This window comes from Erythrolamprus reginae, chromosome 2 (genome assembly GCF_031021105.1).
Source record: "Erythrolamprus reginae isolate rEryReg1 chromosome 2, rEryReg1.hap1, whole genome shotgun sequence".
NCBI lineage: Eukaryota > Metazoa > Chordata > Lepidosauria > Squamata > Dipsadidae > Erythrolamprus > Erythrolamprus reginae.
This window is the reverse complement of record NC_091951.1, coordinates 136,409,372-136,428,708: the sequence shown is the minus strand read 5'-3', so window position 1 is coordinate 136,428,708 and position 19,337 is coordinate 136,409,372. Positions and strand designations below refer to the sequence as shown.

At 43.3% G+C, this 19,337-nt stretch overlaps 1 protein-coding gene across 6 annotated transcripts in view; it reads left to right on the top strand.

Moving 5' to 3' along the window:
* Positions 1 to 19,337, top strand: part of NACC1 (nucleus accumbens associated 1) — a 63,882-nt gene that overhangs the window by 19,562 nt on the left and 24,983 nt on the right. For 2 of the 6 annotated variants that reach the window (XM_070739529.1, XM_070739527.1), the window contains exon 1: positions 11,035 to 11,146. The exons of 2 other annotated variants lie outside the window; for them this stretch is intronic. Coding sequence is in view for 1 of the 4 variants with exons in the window: in XM_070739526.1 (XP_070595627.1) it covers positions 11,959 to 12,000 (42 nt within the window). In the remaining 3 variants the exon portion in view is untranslated. Of the gene's footprint in view, positions 1 to 11,034; positions 11,147 to 11,942; positions 12,001 to 19,337 lie in introns of those variants that run through there. 2 more of the 6 variants (XM_070739526.1, XM_070739528.1) reach the window with 2 other exon arrangements.

Below are 19,337 nucleotides of genomic sequence, written 5' to 3'. Positions count from 1 at the left end.
ATGATCACTCTATCCCCCCACAGCAAACAACCTTTTACATACGATAACTCAAGTCTTTTGTTTTTAAAATCACACAATTCAGGTTTCACAACATCATTTTGCCATCCCTTTAGAACACAGTTTACCACTTGTTTAAGGATTTGATCTTGCTGCGTGTGTGCAGCTACCTCTTTTGCTGTGGTTAGTGGGTTTTCCTCGAGTTCTATCATTAACACATCTGTGGAAGGAACAGGGTCTTCCACTAAGTCTGTTATGGGGCATCTGCTGAGACCGTCTGCATGATTGATTTCCTTCCCCCCCTTGTGGGTGAGCTCATACTGATACCCTGAGAGGAACAGAGCCCATCTGATTAGTCTTGGAGACATAAAAGGTGGAGTGGGCTTGTTGGGGGCTAGCAGGCCTAGTAGGGGTTTGTGGTCAGTGACTAGCTCAAAGCTTCTTCCAAAAATGTAATTGTGAAACTTCTTTACCCCTGCCACTAATGCTAGAGCCTCCTTGTCTAACTGGCTATAATTCCTTTCTGTGCTGGTCATGGTTCTTGAAAAAAATGCTATTGGGGCCTCTGTCTTATTAGGTAGAACGTGAGCTAGGACTCCTCCTATGCCGTACGGCGAAGCGTCGCACGTGAGCCTAATGGGTAGTGAAGCACTATATTGGACTACTACACTTTTAGAAGTTAATAAATTTTTTATTTGAGAAAAAGCTTCACGTTCAGTTTTCCCCCATGTCCAGCGGGCTTCCTTCTGGAGTAAACGATGGAGAGGCTCTGCTACTGTTGCCTTCTGCTTTAAAAAAACGGAATAAAAATTAAGGAGGCCCAAAAATGCCTGCAACTCATTCTTATCTCGTGGCTCTGGGGCTTCTCTAATTGCTCTCAGCTTCTCTGTTGTGGGGTGGATACCTTCCTTATCTATTTTATATCCTAGGAATTCTATACTGTTGGTTCCCCAAACACATTTATCAGGCTTGATTCTTAAACCTTTGTCCTGTAACCTCTTAAGTACTTCCCTTATTCTTTTGTTTACTTGTTCCTGGTTTTCCCCTGCAATTAAGATGTCATCAAAGTATGGGATGGCCCCATTTACCCCTGACAATAGGCGTTCCATAATGCTCTGGAATATTCCTGGGGCTATGCTTACCCCAAACTGTAACCTCGTGCATTTGAAAGCCCCCCTGTGCGTTACAATTGTTTGAGCGTTTGCTGTTTGTTCATCGACCGGAAGTTGCTGGTAAGCTTGCGCCAGGTCGATCTTTGCGAACCTTTTTCCCTCCCCCAGGGAGTGTAGCAGTTGTTGCACAACCGGGATGGGGTAGGGGTGGTGTTGGAGTGCCTTGTTTAGGGTCGATTTGTAATCAGCGCAAACTCTTAAAGAGCCATCTGGCTTCAGAGGGGTAACTATGGGAGTTTCCCATGGCCCCTGTTCCACAGGGACCAAAATACCTTGGCTAATGAGTTTGTCCAGCTGTATGTCTAGTTTGGGGAGGAGCGGCAGGGGGACCCTGCGAGGTTTTAGTCTGATCGGTGGGACCTTGGGGTCAATAGAGAAAGATATAGGGGGCCCCTTATACAATCCCAGTGTGGGGCTGAACACTTCAGGGAACTCTTTCACAAAGTTAGGCATATCATAACAGTTTACATTACACACACCCGAAATCTCGATCCCCAGTGGTTCCATCCATGCTAAACCCAGAAGAGAGTGCTTGGCCCCTGTTACAATAAGCATGGGAAGGGTACATTTAACATTCTTGAATGCGATAGGTACATTTGCTGTTCCCAAGACCGAGATTACTCCCCCTTGAAAGTCTCTAATCACCAAAGAGGTTTGATTTAGGTCAGCCTTAGATACATTAGGCATATACAGTTTAAATTTTTCCCAGGGCATGATGGTATATCTAGAGCCCGTATCCAGCTCCATTGAGCAAGGTTGGTTATTGAGTAACAGTGATATAACAATTTTAGCCCCTTTTTTGGTTGCCGTGTTATTCACGGAAAATTGAGAGTTACCTCTATAGTAGTCGCGGTTAGCGGTTGAGTAGTTCCTTTGACCCGCGTTGCGGAATGGTCTCCTTTCTCGCGCTTGGGGGGTCTGGTTTTGAGGTCGCTGGTATTGCGGTGTGGCAAATGTTTCCTCTGGCGCTGTTGCTCTGCATGCGATGGCGATGTGGCCTCTCCGGTTGCAACGGCGGCATGTAGCGTCTCGGAAGGGGCATCGATGGCGCTGGTGATTTCCCCGGCAGCCCGCGCAGGGGGCTGGGTGAGTAGCTCTCAGGTGTCTCGGCTGGTCTTGCACCAGGAGGCAGTTGTCTCCGCTGGGAATTTGTTGGCTGCTGTCTGTTTCCATGGCGCTGGGAGACGCGGAGTCGATTTTTGCAATGAGTTCTCGCCTTCCGTGCTCTTTCAATTCTCTCGCCGCTGCGTCGGCTGCTTCTGCGGTTTGCGCCAGTTTAATCACGGTTTGTAGGCTCGGCTCTTCTTCGATGAGGAGTTTATTTCTCACCGTGCTGCTTTTCATGCCGAAAACCAAGGCGTCGGTGAGGCGAGCTTCCGGGTCTTTAAACTTGCATTGAGCAAGTACCGTTCGAAGCCGCGTTGTAAACTGGCTGATCGACTCGGTTTCCTTCTGAGCCATCATGTGGAATTGATGCCGAAAAACCATGGCTGGTTTGGTCGGCTTGAAATGGCTCGCCAGTTTTTGTTGTAGGACGTCCCACGCTGTGGCTCTTGCTTGTTCCGGTTCGGTGAGAGTTTGGGCAAGTCTACGGATTTCTGCGCCGCAGTAGTTAAGGAAAATAGCCCGTCTGTGATCGGCTTCGGCGTCCTGCATTCCCGCCGCCTCGAGGAAGATCTCGAAGGTGGCCATGTACTCGTCCCATGTCGATTTCTCGGGATCGAAGAGTTCCGGAGCCTGGCCGATCTGGATTTTGTCCATGTTGCACGCGAAGTTTCTTCCGTCCGTTCGTCGCCAGTGAAGTAGACCCGGAGACAGGGTTTTGAGCAATCGGTACTTTTATTCAGCTCAGAGAACAAGTGACAGCTCAGCAAGGTAAAGTGACAATTCAGCGAGTACCGACTGACTCTGCCTGGAGAAACCGCTCCTTTTATATATTTGCGGTTCCCGCCAAAGCTAGAGCCGGCCGCGTCTGAGCCAATCAGGAGCGACTTCCTGCTTGGGCTCAGACAGCGCTGAAAGAGGAACAAACTATTTACAGCGTTACAAGGTAGCCATTACAGGATACAACAACAACAACAATAATAATAATAATAATAACAATAATAATAATAATTTATTGGATTTGTATGCCGCCCCTCTCCGTAGACTCAGGGCGGCTAACAACAATGATAAAAACAGCATGTGACAATCCAATAATAAAACAGCTAAAAACCCTTATTTATAAAAACCAAACATACCATGCATAACTTGTAATGGCCTAGGGGGAAGGAATATAGAATGTAATCACCAGCTAATACAGAAATTGATGATTCATGTCTCTCAACTTTCACCAGCCTTAGTAAAAGATAGCAATTCAGCAAAGCCAAATTGTGTCTGTATCTACATTTTCTCAGAGTCATGTCGAGATCACTACAGACAGTTTTTGGTACACATATATTAAGCCAAAACCAGCCAGAGCACATTATGATTTAATATAATGGTGAATAAATTAAGTAACTGCCTTTAGGAGAAGATCTAAAAGTATTACTGCCTTATGATGAACAGTATTTCAAATAAGCATGTATTCACTTACTGGACCTCAAAGAATTCTGGTCTTACAGCAAAATAAATGCCATTTAGATAGATATGGATAATCAAATCATTTATTATTAACGTTAAATAGTTTCAAAGTGTGCAAAAATATATTAAATGGATTAAATTAGGCTGAACACCAGCAGAAAATCCTGCATCTCTGAAACAGAGGATATGGTAGCATGCAATTTTTCAAAGGGGTGAAAAAAGCTGTACTTGGTAGAATTCTTATTTTATTAAACATATCGCAACCTAAACAATTATGTTGCACTCATTCATTTATAGTATGTTTACTGTCTCCATTTTCAAAAGAGCTCCAGGTATTAAGAATGTAATGACCACATTTTGGATTTCAAGCTGAGGTCAAGGCATTGTTTTAGTTGCTACTTGGTTAACAGAAGATAATGTTCAGCTGCATGTTAGGAAAGTTCTGAAGTTTAAGCTGCCTTTGAAAGCACAGAATCAGATGAAGAAACATTATGTTTTGGCAACTTTAGTGACATCATTCAGGCTGAGTTTTTAATATACTGAACATACTTTTTTAGTTTGAGGATTAGTGCAATATGTGAATCCAACTGTTAATAGATGAAGTTATCATTGCCCTTCTCCATTTTTTGGCTACAAGCCTAGGATAGCTAAAAATTGAAATTGAAAACTAAAGTGTTGTGTACATCATTTTAAATATATAGATTGGAAAACCCTAAAATTTCAGAAGGTTTCCTTCCTTTGAATCTAAACAATACTGTTACTCCTGATATAACTTAATAGAATAGAATTCTTTATTGGCCAAGTGTAGACACAAAAGGAATTTGTCTTTGGTGGATATGCTCTCATTTGCCAAGAATCACGAGGTACAACATTTAATGATTGTCATAGATTAATATAACTTAATCAACACTTGCAATGCTCTAACATTAGCAAAGATAAATTTTTGACCCCAAAATCCACATTTAGTTAAGGCAGTGTTTCTCAAATAGTGGGGCGGGCCCCGGGGGGGAGGACCATGGAGCAATGCGGGAGGGGGGGTGCATGATCTAGGGAACATGCTTTTTTGCACTGAACAATAGCACAAAGCACAGAGCAGAAGATATGAAGTGAACATAACAAACCTTTAAGAGACACCATAGAAAAATATTTAACAGGGATGGGAAGGAAAGAAAGAAAGAAAGAAAGAAAGAAAGAAAGAAAGAAAGAAAGAAAGAAAGAAAGAAAGAAAGAAAGAAAAAGAAAGAGAGAGAGAGAAATGGATATAATGAAACAAACTTAAGTCTCCCAAAAGCTAGGACTAGGAAATATAACAAAGCGCTTGGCTTCACTGTGACTATGGTGGGAGACAAGGAAACACATGTTGACTGTGTCTAAAAATGTTGGCAGTGGACAGAATGAAGCCAAATAAATTAAGGTGTCACTTAAACACATTAAACCCCAATCATGCTGATAAGCTGATTGAGTTTTTTCAGCAAAAATTGCTGAACAATTGTCAGAGAGTTGGGTGTGTGTGTGTGTGTGCAAAATGTTTACTTCTTTCTGTGGGATAACAAAAAATAATTGAGAAGCACTGAGTTAAGGCAAGATAGGAGGGTGTAACAATAGCTGAATCTAATCTCATGAAATCTCAATGGAAAATGCAAATTTGGAATTGATGATAATCACCAATCTTTAGACAGCTGCGTGTCTAAAGCCCTGCCTGTGCTGCTCGAGGAGGTAGCCGGATTGGCGGTGGAGTTCCCCAGACTTATTGTCTTGGGGGACTTCAACCTGCCATCACTCGGTGAAGCCTCTGGACTGGCACAGGAGTTCATGGCCACCATGACAGCCATGGACCTGACTCAAGTAATACAGGGTCCAACGCACGAGGGAGGGCACGCACCCGACATGGTATTCCTCTCTGAGCAATTGAGTAATGGTCTGAGACTAAGGGGCTTAGAAGTATTGCCTTTGTCATGGTCAGACCATTTCCTACTACGGCTTGACTTCCTGGCTCCAATCCTTCCCCGCAGGGAGGCGGAACCAATTAAGATGTTCCGCCCCAGACGCCTGATGGACCCAGAGGGCTTTCAGACGGTGCTTGGGGTTATTCCAGATGCACTCGTCCACAGTTCGGCAGAGTCTCTTGCAGAAGCCTGGAACAAGGCTGCAGCGGAGGCTCTTGATCAGATTGCGCCTTTGCGACCTCTCCGCGGCGCTAGACCCCGTAGAGCTCCATGGTTCAACGAGGAGCTCCAGGAGTTGAAACGCCAGAAGAGACGTCTAGAGAAGCGATGGAGGAAGAGTAAGTCTGAGTCTGATCGAACACTTGTAAGAGCTTTTATTAAGACTTACAAAGTGGCGCTCAAGGCGGCAAGATGCGCGTATCATGCCGCCTTGATTGCATCAGCGGAATCCCGCCCGGCCGCTCTGTTTAGGGTGACCCGCTCCCTTCTTAATCAGAGGGGAATTGGGGAGCCCTTACAGAGTAGTGCCGAGGATTTTAACACGTTTTTCGCTGATAAAATTGCTCAGATCCGGGCGGACCTCGACTCCAATTGGAAAACAGAGTCGGCTGACAACGAGTCAGTTGAGGTGACTGGGGCCCGTACTTGTCCATCTGTCTGGGAAGAGTTTGATCTGGTGACACCTGATGAAGTGGACCAGGCCATTGGAGCTGTGAGTTCCGCCACCTGTTTACTGGATCCGTGTCCCTCCTGGCTGGTTTCGGCCAGCAGAGAGGTGACACGGAGCTGGGTCCAGGATATTATCAACGCTTCCTTGGGGAGGGGATCCTTTCCATCATCCTATAAAGAGGCGCTCGTGCGCCCCCTCCTCAAGAAGCCTTCCCTGGACCCAGCCGTACTTAACAACTACCGGCCAGTCTCCAACCTTCCCTTTATGGGGAAGGTTGTCGAGAAAGTGGTGGCACTCCAGCTCCAGCGATCCTTGGAAGAAGCCGATTATCTAGGTCCCCAGCAGTCGGGTTTCAGGCCCGGTTACAGCACGGAAACTGCTTTGGTCGCGTTGATGGATGATCTCTGGCGGGCCCGGGACAGGGGGTTATCCTCTGTCCTGGTGCTTCTTGACCTCTCAGCGGCTTTCGATACCATCGACCATGGTATCCTTCTGCACCGGCTGGAGGGGTTGGGGGTGGGGAGCACTGTTCTTCAGTGGTTCTCCTCCTACCTCTCCGGTCGGTCGCAGTCGGTGTTAGTGGGGGGTCAGAGGTCGACTCCGAGGTCTCTCCCTTGTGGGGTGCCTCAGGGGTCGGTCCTCTCCCCCCTGCTATTTAATATCTACATGAAACCGCGGGGTGAGATCATCCAAGGGCATGGGGTGAGGTATCATCAGTACGCTGATGATACCCAGCTTTACATCTCCACCCCATGTCCAGTCAATGAAGCAGTGGAAGTGATGTGCCGGTGCCTGGAGGCTGTTGGGGCCTGGATGGGTGTCAACAGACTCAAACTCAACCAGGATAAGACGGAGTGGCTGTGGGTTTTGCCTCCCAAGGACAATTCCATCTGTCCTTCCATTACCCTGGGGGGGGATTATTGACCCTCGGAGAGGGTCCACAACTTGGGCGTCCTCCTCGATCCACAGCTCACATTAGAGAACCATCTTTCAGCTGTGGCGAGGGGGGCGTTTGCCCAGGTTCGCCTGGTGCACCAGTTGCGGTCCTATCTGGATCGGGACTCGCTACTCACAGTCACTCATGCCCTCATCACCTCGAGGTTCGACTACTGTAATGCTCTCTACATGGGGCTACCTTTGAAAAGTGTTCGGAAACTTCAGATCATGAAGAATGCAGCTGCGAGAGCAGTCATGGGCCTACCTAGGTATGCCCATGTTTTACCAATACTCCGCAGTCTGCATTGGCTGCCAATCAACTTCCGGTCACAATTCAGTGTTGGTTATGACCTTTAAAGCCCTTCATGGCACTGGACCAGAATATCTCCGAGACCGCCTGCTGCCGCACGAATCCCAGCGACCAATTAGGTCCCACAGAGTGGGCCTTCTCCGGGTCCCGTCAACTAAACAATGTCGGTTGGCGGGCCCCAGGGGAAGAGCCTTCTCTGTGGCGGCCCCGACCCTCTGGAACCAACTCCCCCCGGAGATTAGAACTGCCCCTACTCTCCTTGCCTTTCGCAAGCTCCTTAAGACCCACCTGTGTCGCCAGGCACGGGGGAACTGAGACATCTCCCCCGGGCATATACAATTTATGAATGGTATGTGTGTATGTATGTGTGTTTAGAAATGGGGTTTTAAATTTTTTAGTAGAAATTTAGATTTGTTATAAATTGTCTTTTTGCACTTTGTTGTGAGCCGCCCCGAGTCTGCGGAGAGGGGCGGCATACAAATCTAAACAAACAAACAAACAAACAAACAAACTTTAATTTTCAGAAGTCAGAACAGAACAAACTGCAGTTAGCTATTTTTCTCATTCAGACCCTCATTATATTTGTAGGTTTTTATTACTGAAGCAAAATTACAGCCCAGTTACAGATAGTCCTCATCTTACAACCCCAACTGAGCTCAACATTTTTATTGTTAGGCAAGACAGTTATTAAACGAGTTTTGCCCCATTTTTTTAAAAAAAATCTTGATACAGTTGTTAAGTGAATGACTGCGGCTGATGTTAATAACATGGTTGTTAAGTAAATCTCACTTCCCCATTAACTTTGCTTGTTGGGTTACAAAAAGTGATCACATGACTCGAGGAGTCTGTAATGTTCATAAATACCTGCCAGTTGCCAAACACCTGAATTTTATTTATTTATTAGATTTGTATGCCGCCCCTTTCCGTAGACTCGGGGCGGCTCACAACACAATAAAACAGTTCATGACAAATCTAATAATTTACAATTTAAAATAGTTAAAAAACCATTTTTTAAGCAGACATACCTACAGACATACCATACATAAATTATATAGGCCCGGGGGAGATCAATTTTCCCATGCCTGACGACAAAGGTGGGTTTTGAGGAGTTTACGAAAGGCAGTTCTAATCTCTGGGGGGAGCTGGTTCCAGAGTCGGGGCCACCACAGAGAAAGCTCTTCCCCTGGGGCCCACCAACCGACATTGTTTAGTTGACGGGACCCGGAGACGGCCGACTCTGTGGGACGTAATCGGTCACTGGGATTTGTGCAGCAGAAGGCGGTCTCGGAGATATTCTGGTCCGATGCCATGAAGGGCTTTATAGGTCATAACCAACACTTTGAATTGTGACTGGAAATTGATCGGCAACCAATGCAGACTGCGGAGTGTTGGTGTAACATGGGCATACCTGGGGAAGCCCATGACTGCTCTCACAGCTGCATTCTGCACGATCTGAAGTTTCCGAACACTTTTCAAAGGTAGCCCCATATAGAGAGCATTACAGTAGTCGAACCTCGAGGTGATGAGGGCATGAGTGACTGTGAGCAATGAGTCCCGGTCCAAATAGGGCCGCAACTGGTGCACCAGGCGAACCTGGGCAAACGCCCCCCTCGCCACAGCCGAAAGGTGGTTCTCTAATGTGAGCTGTGGATCGAGGAGGACGCCCAAGTTGCAGACTCTCTCTGAGGGGGTCAATAATTCCCCCCCAGGGTGATGGACGGACAGATGGGATTGTTCTTGGGAGGCAAAACCCACAGCCACTCCGTCTTATCCGGGTTGAGTTTGTTGACACCCATCCAGGCCCCAACAGCCTCCAGGCACCGGTTACTTCCACTGCTTCGTTGATTGGACATGGGGTGGAGATGTAAAGCTGGGTATCATCAGCGTTTTGATCACATGACTACTGTTCTAAATGTGAAAAATAATTTTTCAGTGCTATTGTAACTTCAGTCACTAAACAAATGGTTGTAAATTGAACTATAGAGCATCAGAATGCAAAAGAATTAACAATTTAGATATGTGCTTACTGGTAACTTTTTTATACTGATATTACTGGGAAGACTAAATTGCAACTTTAGCTAAAGAAATAATTAGTATTTCTGCCCTCATTCTACAAGCACTTGTCTAGGTGTCAAATTCAATTTTATTGAGGGCCACGTCAGGGTTGTGCTTTATCTTCTTGCTTGGTAATATGTTCCCTTGAAATCAGAAAATTGTATTTCCCATCAAATAGATTCTGCATAACCTACCCTGATTTCTTATTAAATTTGGCATTTGTAGATACCTGGGCCTGGAGTTCAAGGCAGTACATCCAAGTTTTGAGGTTGCTAAGCACTCTGAATATTTATTGCCCAATTTTAATTAAAAATGCCCAAGCCGTCATCACTTCCCACCTCTGACTTCTGCAACCTTCAGTACCAGGTTATGGATTTGTAAAGGACAAAAGAAAGTGTAATTTAGCCTTGGATTTATAGGGAACTTCTATACCGTCTTTAGTGAGAATTCCTTTTGGAGGGGGAAACCTTTTGTTACTTTATTGGAGAGGAAGGATTCAAAATTGTAAATCTAACAGAATAGAATTCTTTATTGGCCAAGTGTGACACAAAGAGTTTGACATTGGTGTATATGTTCTCAGTGTACATAAAAGATGCGTGCGGTGAAGGATCATGCGATCCAACACTTAATGATTGTCATAGGGTACAAATAAACAATCAGGAAACAATATTAATATAAATCATAATGACACAAGCAACAAATTAGTCATAAGCGAGAAGAGATAGGTGATAAGAACTATGAGACTAGTAATAGTAGTGCAGCCTTAGTGAATACTTTGACAGTGTTGAGGGAGTTATTTGTTTGGCAGAGAGATGGTGTTGGGGGGGGGGGAGACTGTTTTTGTGTCTAGCTGTCTTGGTGTTCATTGCTCTATATTATAGCATCATTTTGAGGGTAGGCACTGAAATAATTTATGTCCAGGATGTGAGGGGTCCGTTAATATTTTCACCGCCCTCTTTTTGCCTCGTGAAGTCCCTATATTAAATATAGGAAGAAATTAGGGGAAACTTAAGACGTCATTTACACAGCCGCCTTTTCCTCAAACTTCCCGATATTCCATTAATCGCAGATCCTCCAGACGAGACACCCCCCCCCCCCGCTCTCTTATCTCCCCTCCCTCCGACTGGAAACTTGTTTCAAAGTCTGATGTAAGGAAATCGGGCTGGGCTGGGCTGGCGAGTTCAAAAGCCAAAACATCCCTTCGGGTTCGAGAGAAAGAAAAATAGTAGGCACCGACGGCCGGAGCGGGTAAAAAGAGCGAGTCAGCAGCTGGTTCGGAGCTCCACTAGCCAGGCCTTTCGGGAGAGCAGAGCGCCGGAGGCTCGGCTTGGCGGCGCGCTGCGCTCCCCCGGCTCGATCGAGTGCGCTGCTCTCCGCTGAGCTTGCCTAGGCTGACAATGAATGGCTGCTGCTAGCGCTGCTCGGAGGGCGAGGGGAACAGAGCCCCTCCGTTGAGCGAGACCTTCCCTCCTCCTCCCCCCGCCCTACTTTTGCACAGGTGAGACCTCCGGCCGGCCCCCCTCCCCCGCTCCCAAAGGTTTCCCCCTAGCTCCGCGTCCCCGCCGCTCGCAGCCCGCCCGGTCTCTCCCCCCCCACTCCTCCAAACGCAGGGACCCTCCCCCATTATTCCGGGTCTTTAAACTTTTTCCCCCTTTCCTCTCGAAACAGTCCCCCCCGAAGTGGCCGTTCCTCCGCCGGAGGCCAAGGGATTCCCTCTCCCGGCCGTAACAGCTGCTCCCGGCGGCCCATTTTCCCCGTTGGGAAGAGGCCGCCGCTCGCTCGCTTCTTCGCCTTCCTTTCTCTGACCCTCCCTAGAGAAAGGAGGCCAGCACCCTCTTCTTTTTGCTTCGCCGGGAAGGCGGTATGCGAGTGTGGGGAGCAGGCCGAGCGGCCAGGAGCTCGGCGCCGCTGTCGCTGTTGCCGCTGGAGCTCTAGGCCGCCTAGTTAGCCCGGACCTCCCCCCTCCTCCTTCTAAAAGAAGGCGCAGGTTTCGTTCCCGGCGTCACGCAGAGCCCCCTAACCCGGTGGAGACTGTTCCTCCTCCCCCTCCCGCGGTTCTCTCCCCCGCCCAGGACGGTGCGGCTTCCCCTCCCAAGTAGGCCCGTCCGAAATTCTCCCGGGTTTCCCTACGGGGGCTTTGTCCTCCTCCTTCCTGCTCGTCCCCTCCGCAGCCGGCAGGTTGCGAAGGGAGCCGAGCGGAAGGAAAAACTTTCGGTGGCTTTTTCTTCACGAAGGCCCGGCCGGCAGGTTGGCCTGGAAACCGACCGGGGGGGAGGGGGGAGAGATTCGAGAGCTGTGGGAGAGGCGGGGATGCTTGGGCCCTGTCTTAGGAAGAGGCGGCGAAATAAACAGGTTGGCCTCCTTCCCCCCCCCCCCCTGTCTTCCCAGCGCGGAGGGCCCTCTTCGCCTCCCTTCGGCGGGGAGCTTTCGGGTGATAAAATCCCCATGAGTGGAAAAGGGGGGACGCTCAAGAGAAGGCAGGACTTGGGAAGTTTTCACCAAAGGGCTGGAAGTTGGGGGAGGGGAGCTAAAATTGATGCCGATCCGAAAAGACGGGAGGGGTGGCAACTCCTCTTTGACGTTGTTATTGGGTTCCCCCCCCCCCGAAAACTCAAACGGGATTCATAACATTGACTCTTTTTTTAAAACAAGCGGCTCTGAAGTTGAAGCCTTACTTTGCAGTATCCCACAGCATTTTGCAATGGCGATATGGGGGGGGGGCAGTTTAATAAGCGCATTTGGGGGAAGATGACTTTAGGGTTATATCTTGGCTGGAGATGGGATGGGGGCTATTCATTATTTATTATTATTATTATTATTTTATTATTATTTATTGGATTTATATACCGCCCCTCTCCGAGGATTTAGCTTGTAGTTCCAGGAATGGTGATGAGAATAAACAATACCATTTAAGTTGAAGATTGTGGAGAGGGGAGCAGTAACTGTCCCAAATAACATTTAGCAGTGATTTCCTGCTGTGCTGTCATCATGTTCTTGTCCTTTTCTCTCTTTAACTTTATTTTGCTCTATCTACCAACTTTATTGCCATACAGTACAATTCTGCCTTGTAAGTAAGCCTAGGATTACTTTTTGAATGAAAGGCAGGTCTATGAAAACAATAAGTGGCAACTCTGAATTTTGCAGTGAGACTGTCAAATTCTTCAATTTTCTCATTGTATCTCTAAAAATTAGTCTATGCTTAGATTACACTAAATGTGCTACATAAATTGGAATGATGTTGGAAATTGAATCAGTGCTTGGACAGATATCAAGATCTGCTCCAAAGAGTTTCTTATCAGGCACTTGTAGTTACATATTACAGCCAGCAGTGCTCATTATATTGTGATGCCAAAATCCAAGCCTAGTTATTATTATATATTATTATTCATTATATTATTATATATTAGGACCCGGAGCAGCTCACAACATGCAATACAAAACAATGTTTATACAAATCTAATAGTTAAAATAGTAAGCTAAAATCCCATTACGGTATGTTAAAAAACAGTCTATTCAATCACATCTACACATAACATTTAACGGTCAGAAAAGAAGGGGACATGATCTACCTGCTCCATGCCTGGTGACATAGATGGGTCTTAAGGGTCTTGCAAAAGACGAGGGTGGGGGCAGTACGAATCTACGGAGGGAGTTGATTCCAGAGGGCTGGGGCCGCCACAGAGAAGACTTTCCCTAGGCCCCTCCAGACAACATTGGTCGACGGGACCTTGAGAAGGCCAACTCTGTAGGACCTTATCGGCCGCTGGGATTTGTGAAGCAGAAGGCAGTCCCGTAAGTAATCTGGTCTGATGCCATGTAGGGCTTTTAGGTTATGACCAACACTTTGAATTGTGTCTGGAAACCAATCGGCAGCCAATCGGCAGCCAGTTCTGTTGAACTTGATCGGATAATAGAATGCCTGAATAATAAATCCTATTGAGATGTGGGATTTGGAAGCAAGCATGTGCAGAATTGCAGTGCTGATTCCATGTACTCAAATACTAGTATTTCTGTAGAATGTCACTTTGTGGAGTTTGACAGTCCAAGTAATTTTCTGCAATGTTGCAAGAGTATACTTTTTTTATTTGAACCCTTTACATTGTTCACTCAGACAAATTAGTATTTTGAATTATAAGCCTAGAAACAGTAAGTATTTCACCATTTAAAAAAAGTGAAGTGTGGAAGCCTAAGCATTATTCCATTTCATCTTTGGTAAAACTGAAATCACATAATAACTTATTCATTTTAATATGTAGTCCAATGAGAAGGTAGGAAAAGTTCAAAGAATGTAGAATTAGTATGGAATAATTATTTAATTTTTTAAAATGTAAGACATGTAGTGAGAAACATCTTAAGAATGTTCAGTTCTTGTGCTCCTTTTCGCTCCACTAAGTCGCATATCTCTAGAACTTTTCCTGTGGAGGCATCTACTTCAGAATTAAAATATTGGGGGACTGCAGAATTCTTCATTGACTTATAAACCTAGGTCTGTTAACATTTGCATCCTATAGTTTAGAAAGCTGCCCTCTTTGTTGCTGCCTCTATCACACTATTTATTTCCACTTAGGATTGCGCTTAGGATTCTTTGGAAGAAGTAAATGAAAATTTGATTAATACCTAATTTCATTCACCAAGTCAGTAAAGTTTCAGTTTTCTACTTTAACTAGCATCTATAGTGATATTTGAATGGTCTGATACTTAAGCTTTGGCTTATTGTTTTTAACATAGAGAATGTGGGTGTGGAAATGTGTATAATAAAAACATTTACTGAAGCATATTGTAGCTGAATATAGTATTCAACACTGTAAACTCATCTGAATATAGAACTGAAAGAGAAGTAGGGTTGGGTCTTCCATATAAGAAGGAAGCAAAACTATTGTAATTTAGAAAGAATAATTAAAATCAAATTAAATATATAAGTATTGTATAGACATCATGAAAATGGGGGAGGGCGCCCTTTATTCTTTTACATTACAAATAATGCTTTACTGATTCAAATTAACACCTTTTTTACATTTTGTGGTTGATGGCATCCACCCCAGAGTTCTTAAAGAACTCAGATCTGTCATTGCTACCCCCATGACTGATTTGTTTAACCAATCCTTGTTAACAGGAGATGTTCCTGAGGATTGGAGAATGGCAAGTGTTGTGCCTATCCACAAGAAGGGCAGTAGAGAAGAAGCTGGTAACTACAGGCCAGTTAGCTTGACATCAGTTGTCGTTAAAATGATGGAGACTCTACTGAAAAAGAGGATAAATCAGCACCTAAAAAACAATAAATTATTGGACCCAAATCAGCATGGCTTTACTGAAGGCAAATCATGTCAGACTAATCTCATTGATTTCTTTGACTATGTCACAAAGGTGTTGGATGAAGGTGGTGCCGTGGATATTGCCTACCTGGACTTCAGCAAAGCCTTTGATATGGTTCCACATAAAGAGCTGATAGATAAATTAGTGAAGATTGGACTTAATCCCTGGATAGTTCAATGGATTTGCAGCTGGCTGAAGCATAGACACCAGAGGGTTGTTGTGAATGGCGAGTATTCTGAGCAGAGTCAGGTTACAAGCGGTGTGCCACAAGGGTCTGTTCTGGGTCCTATTCTTTTTAATATGTTTGTGAGTGACATAGGGGAAGGTCTGGTAGGGAAGGTTTGCCTATTTGCCGATGACTCTAAAGTGTGCAATAGGGTTGATATTCCTGGAGGCGTCGGCAATATGGTAAATGATTTAGCTTTACTAGATAAATGGTCAAAGCAATGGAAACTGCAGTTTAATGTTTCCAAATGTAAAATAATGCACTTGGGGAAAAGGAATCCTCAATCTGACTACTGTATTGGCAGTTCTGTGTTAGCAAATACTTCAAAAGAAAAGGATTTAGGCGTAGTGATTTCTGACAGTCTCAAAATGGGTGAACAGTGCAGTCAGGCAGTAGGGAAAGCAAGTAGGATGCTTGGCTGCATAGCTAGAGGTATAACAAGCAGGAAGAGGGAGATTATGATCCCGCTATATAGAATGCTGGTGAGACCACATTTGGAATACTGTGTTCAGTTCTGGAGACCTCACCTACAAAAAGATATTGACAAAATTGAACGGGTCCAAAGACGGGCTACAAGAATGGTGGAAGGTCTTAAGTATAAAACGTATCAGGAAAGACTTAATGAACTCAATCTGTATAGTCTGGAGGACAGAAGGAAAAGGGGGGACATGATCGAAACATTTAAATATATTAAAGGGTTAAATAAGGTCCAGGAGGGAAGTGTTTTTAATAGGAAAGTGAACACAAGAACAAGGGGACACAATCTGAGGTTAGTTGGGGGAAAGATCAAAAGCAACATGAGAAAATATTATTTTACTGAAAGAGTAGTAGATCCTTGGAACAAACTTCCAGCAGACGTGGTAGATAAATCCACAGTAACTGAATTTAAACATGCCTGGGATAAACATGTATCCATCCTAAGATAAAATACAGAAAATAGTATAAGGGCAGACTAGATGGACCATGGGGTCTTTTTCTGCCGTCAGACTTCTATGTTTCTATGTTTCTATATTGCTTGATTCTAGGAAAGGGATGACCAACACTGTATAAGTTAAAAGAGAACTCAGGCAGTTTTATAAACAACATAAATATCGACATATTGGATAAAATTACTAGATAAATGTTTAAGGTATTTTGCTAAAAATGCTTCTAGTTCTAAAATTGGTGAAAACTGCAAAAGGAAACAGGAAATAGTTCCCTATTAATATATTAACTGAGCTTGCTTTCTGTAGTAGATTTGTATTCTGCTAGGTCAGCAAATACATATTCTGAGACAGGAGGAATGTCAAAATTGCATGTGAAAAAACTTTATTTTTTTAGCCATCAGACAGAAAGTTTTCAAGAAAATAAATTAATAACTTCTGTGTGGATGAATGAGTGTGCGACAGGAGGAAGACTTCCTTCATGAACAGCAAAAAAACACAAGCTGCTGGAGAAATAATATATTTGATAGACTTTTTAGCATTAGTTATTATATATTTTTATATTTCACAGAGCCGAGAGACTGCATATTAGCTCTCAGTTCAATCAGTTCTTATTGTCTCAGTAAGAATTCAAGGTGAATCATTGGACAGGAGTGTAGTATATACTGTATGGTGAGAAAATGGTTGATAAATAATAAGGTGTATGAATAAGGTGAGAAAATGGTTGATAATTAAAATTTTTGAAGGCTGGAAGAGGCTTATAAATGCTCCCTCTCTACTTTTGTGGAATAGAAAGTGTACCATTGGACTCAAAAGAAAAACTAAAAAGAAAAGCAATAGTGGTGTTTTAGAAAAAAAATGCCTTATGTAAGATTAATGTCTGGTGAATGTAACAGGCATTCTTTTATTATCCAGAAATTTAGAAGAAAATCTGAAGTATGGGAAAGACCTGTACAGTATATGGTTTTGTTTTCCTTCATTTTAAGCTTTCTCAAGAATCTGCTAGTAGTTGCAATATAAGTGCTCCAAATTAATAAATAGTAGCCTCAAGATCTGCTGGTTGATTATCTTTTCTGATTCTGTGCTTGTTCAACTGATTTGTTGATTCTTCTCTTCATCCAAATATAAAAGGAAATGACAAAGGCCTACTAATTAATTCTATTCCTATTGACTGCAAGGAAAAAGAAGAAGCAGAAAATGTTTTACTTTGTGAAACAGTGGGGTCATTGTATTGTCTTCATACAAAAGGGAGATATCATTTCGCTGCTGGGATAGACCTGAGTTGTACTTACAAAACTTGAAACAGGAAGCTCGGCTTTATTAATGACTAAATTAGTTTCCCAGTCTTGGGTGGAGACACTATTATGAGGATGAAGGCTGGAGCTCTCATATTACAAAATTAACCACTAACCCTCCTTGTTCTCCTAGACACCATCTATGCTGGTTACAAGGAAATGAATACTTTAATAGCTTCTGAATCTTGGAAATAGTAGAAATTCTCTCCTCCTCCTGGGCTTTGCTAAGGTTGTTGTCATCATAGAATCACAGCACAAGTTTCCAACTTTATACTATTGAGACTGATTGCATAAGAGAGAAAACTCAGATTTCATGAATTGTATAACCCTTAGCTATATATGCTGAAAGGATATGAAGAAACTTTGACAATTTAGAACTAAATACAGTATATTTTTTCAAACAAAAATCTAATCAATATGTAAAGTTCTCCTTGTGATTAAAGTTAGCTCTGGTTATTTCTTTGTTTACTCAAAGTAAGCTGCACTGAATTACAATATATTCTCTTTGATAGATTAGACAAGAAATGAATGTTAACTTTCTTTAGCAACAGGAAACCAAGTTTTCCATGCAAAAAGTACAAGCAAGAACATGGTTGAGAAGGTGGTCCCTGATATTTTCTTACAACATTTGTAAGAGGTAAATAATCTTCCTATATTCGGAGCTAAGAATAAATAAGAGGTGGGGATTACATTCACTTTTGGTTTGATACAGTACTCCACGGGATTGTGATTTTTGATTTTACATTCCTAGTTCAGGCTTGCAATTATTGAAAGGATTACTCTGCCTGAAAATGACAAACTTCACAGTCTGTTTAGGGCCAGTCCTTTTCTGAGACCTAACTGGCCAGACTTGTTATTCAAACCATCTAGGTGTATGGTTGCAGGCTAATCAGGCTTTTTATTTATAGTAAATTAGATAGCACTTCTCTTGTAACTATAATCCTTGAAGGTCCTAATTTATGGATGCAAAGCATAGGGAATTTGTGTCACCTTATATTCTCCTCTTTGATTGTTAGAATCTATGCAACCAACAGCCAGAGTGAGTTTTTTACTGTTGCAAAGTGGGTAAGAAATACTTAGATAACTACTTCGTCTTTGAAACATTAATTTTAAGATACTGTATGTATTCTTTGTTGCAGACTATCTAACATTTGCCACAAATCTTTTACTTCTCACCCAGCAATGCTGTATGACCTCCATAAAAATACACATATGTTCATATCCGTGTTCTCATCCAAAATACTTCATATGTCATTACATATACATAAATACATAAATTACCCAAACATACTTTTGTCTTGCTTCATACTTAATGTTGAACCTTGCCCTAAGCATTCTCTTTATTTTCATGCTTCTTTGCAACTACCATACCTCTGTTACTATAAACAGCACATATTTGTGCAAATAGATATTAGTTTTATATGATTTCTATAAATCAATCATGCATCACATTTCACTTTTATGTATTTCTCAATGACCCATAATGCCATATCACACTTTCCAAATATTGCTCATTGTCATTGCTCAAATCCTTTCACTCAGAATTCTGCCAAACACCTCTTCAACCATCATAAAGAACTAATTCCTCTATAGTTTTTGCATGTACTGTTGCTATCTTTCCATATGTATAAGGGAACAGTAATGGTACTCTTTAATACCGTCTTCCAAATATATGTCAAATATTTTGCATAGCCACACCTTGGCAAATCACACTTTTTTTTACATTTCTCAAGTGACCTTGTACTGCAGCTTTATTATTTAGTATTTTCTCAGGATTATACAACTTCTTTCATCATTTTTTCTCAAACATACTGTATTTATAGCATTCGTTTCAATTTCTTACAGCTATAATATCACTGCAATTTTTATACAGACTTCTGAAATACTCTTTCCAACATTCTCATACTTCCATTTCATGCAAATTTATTTCAT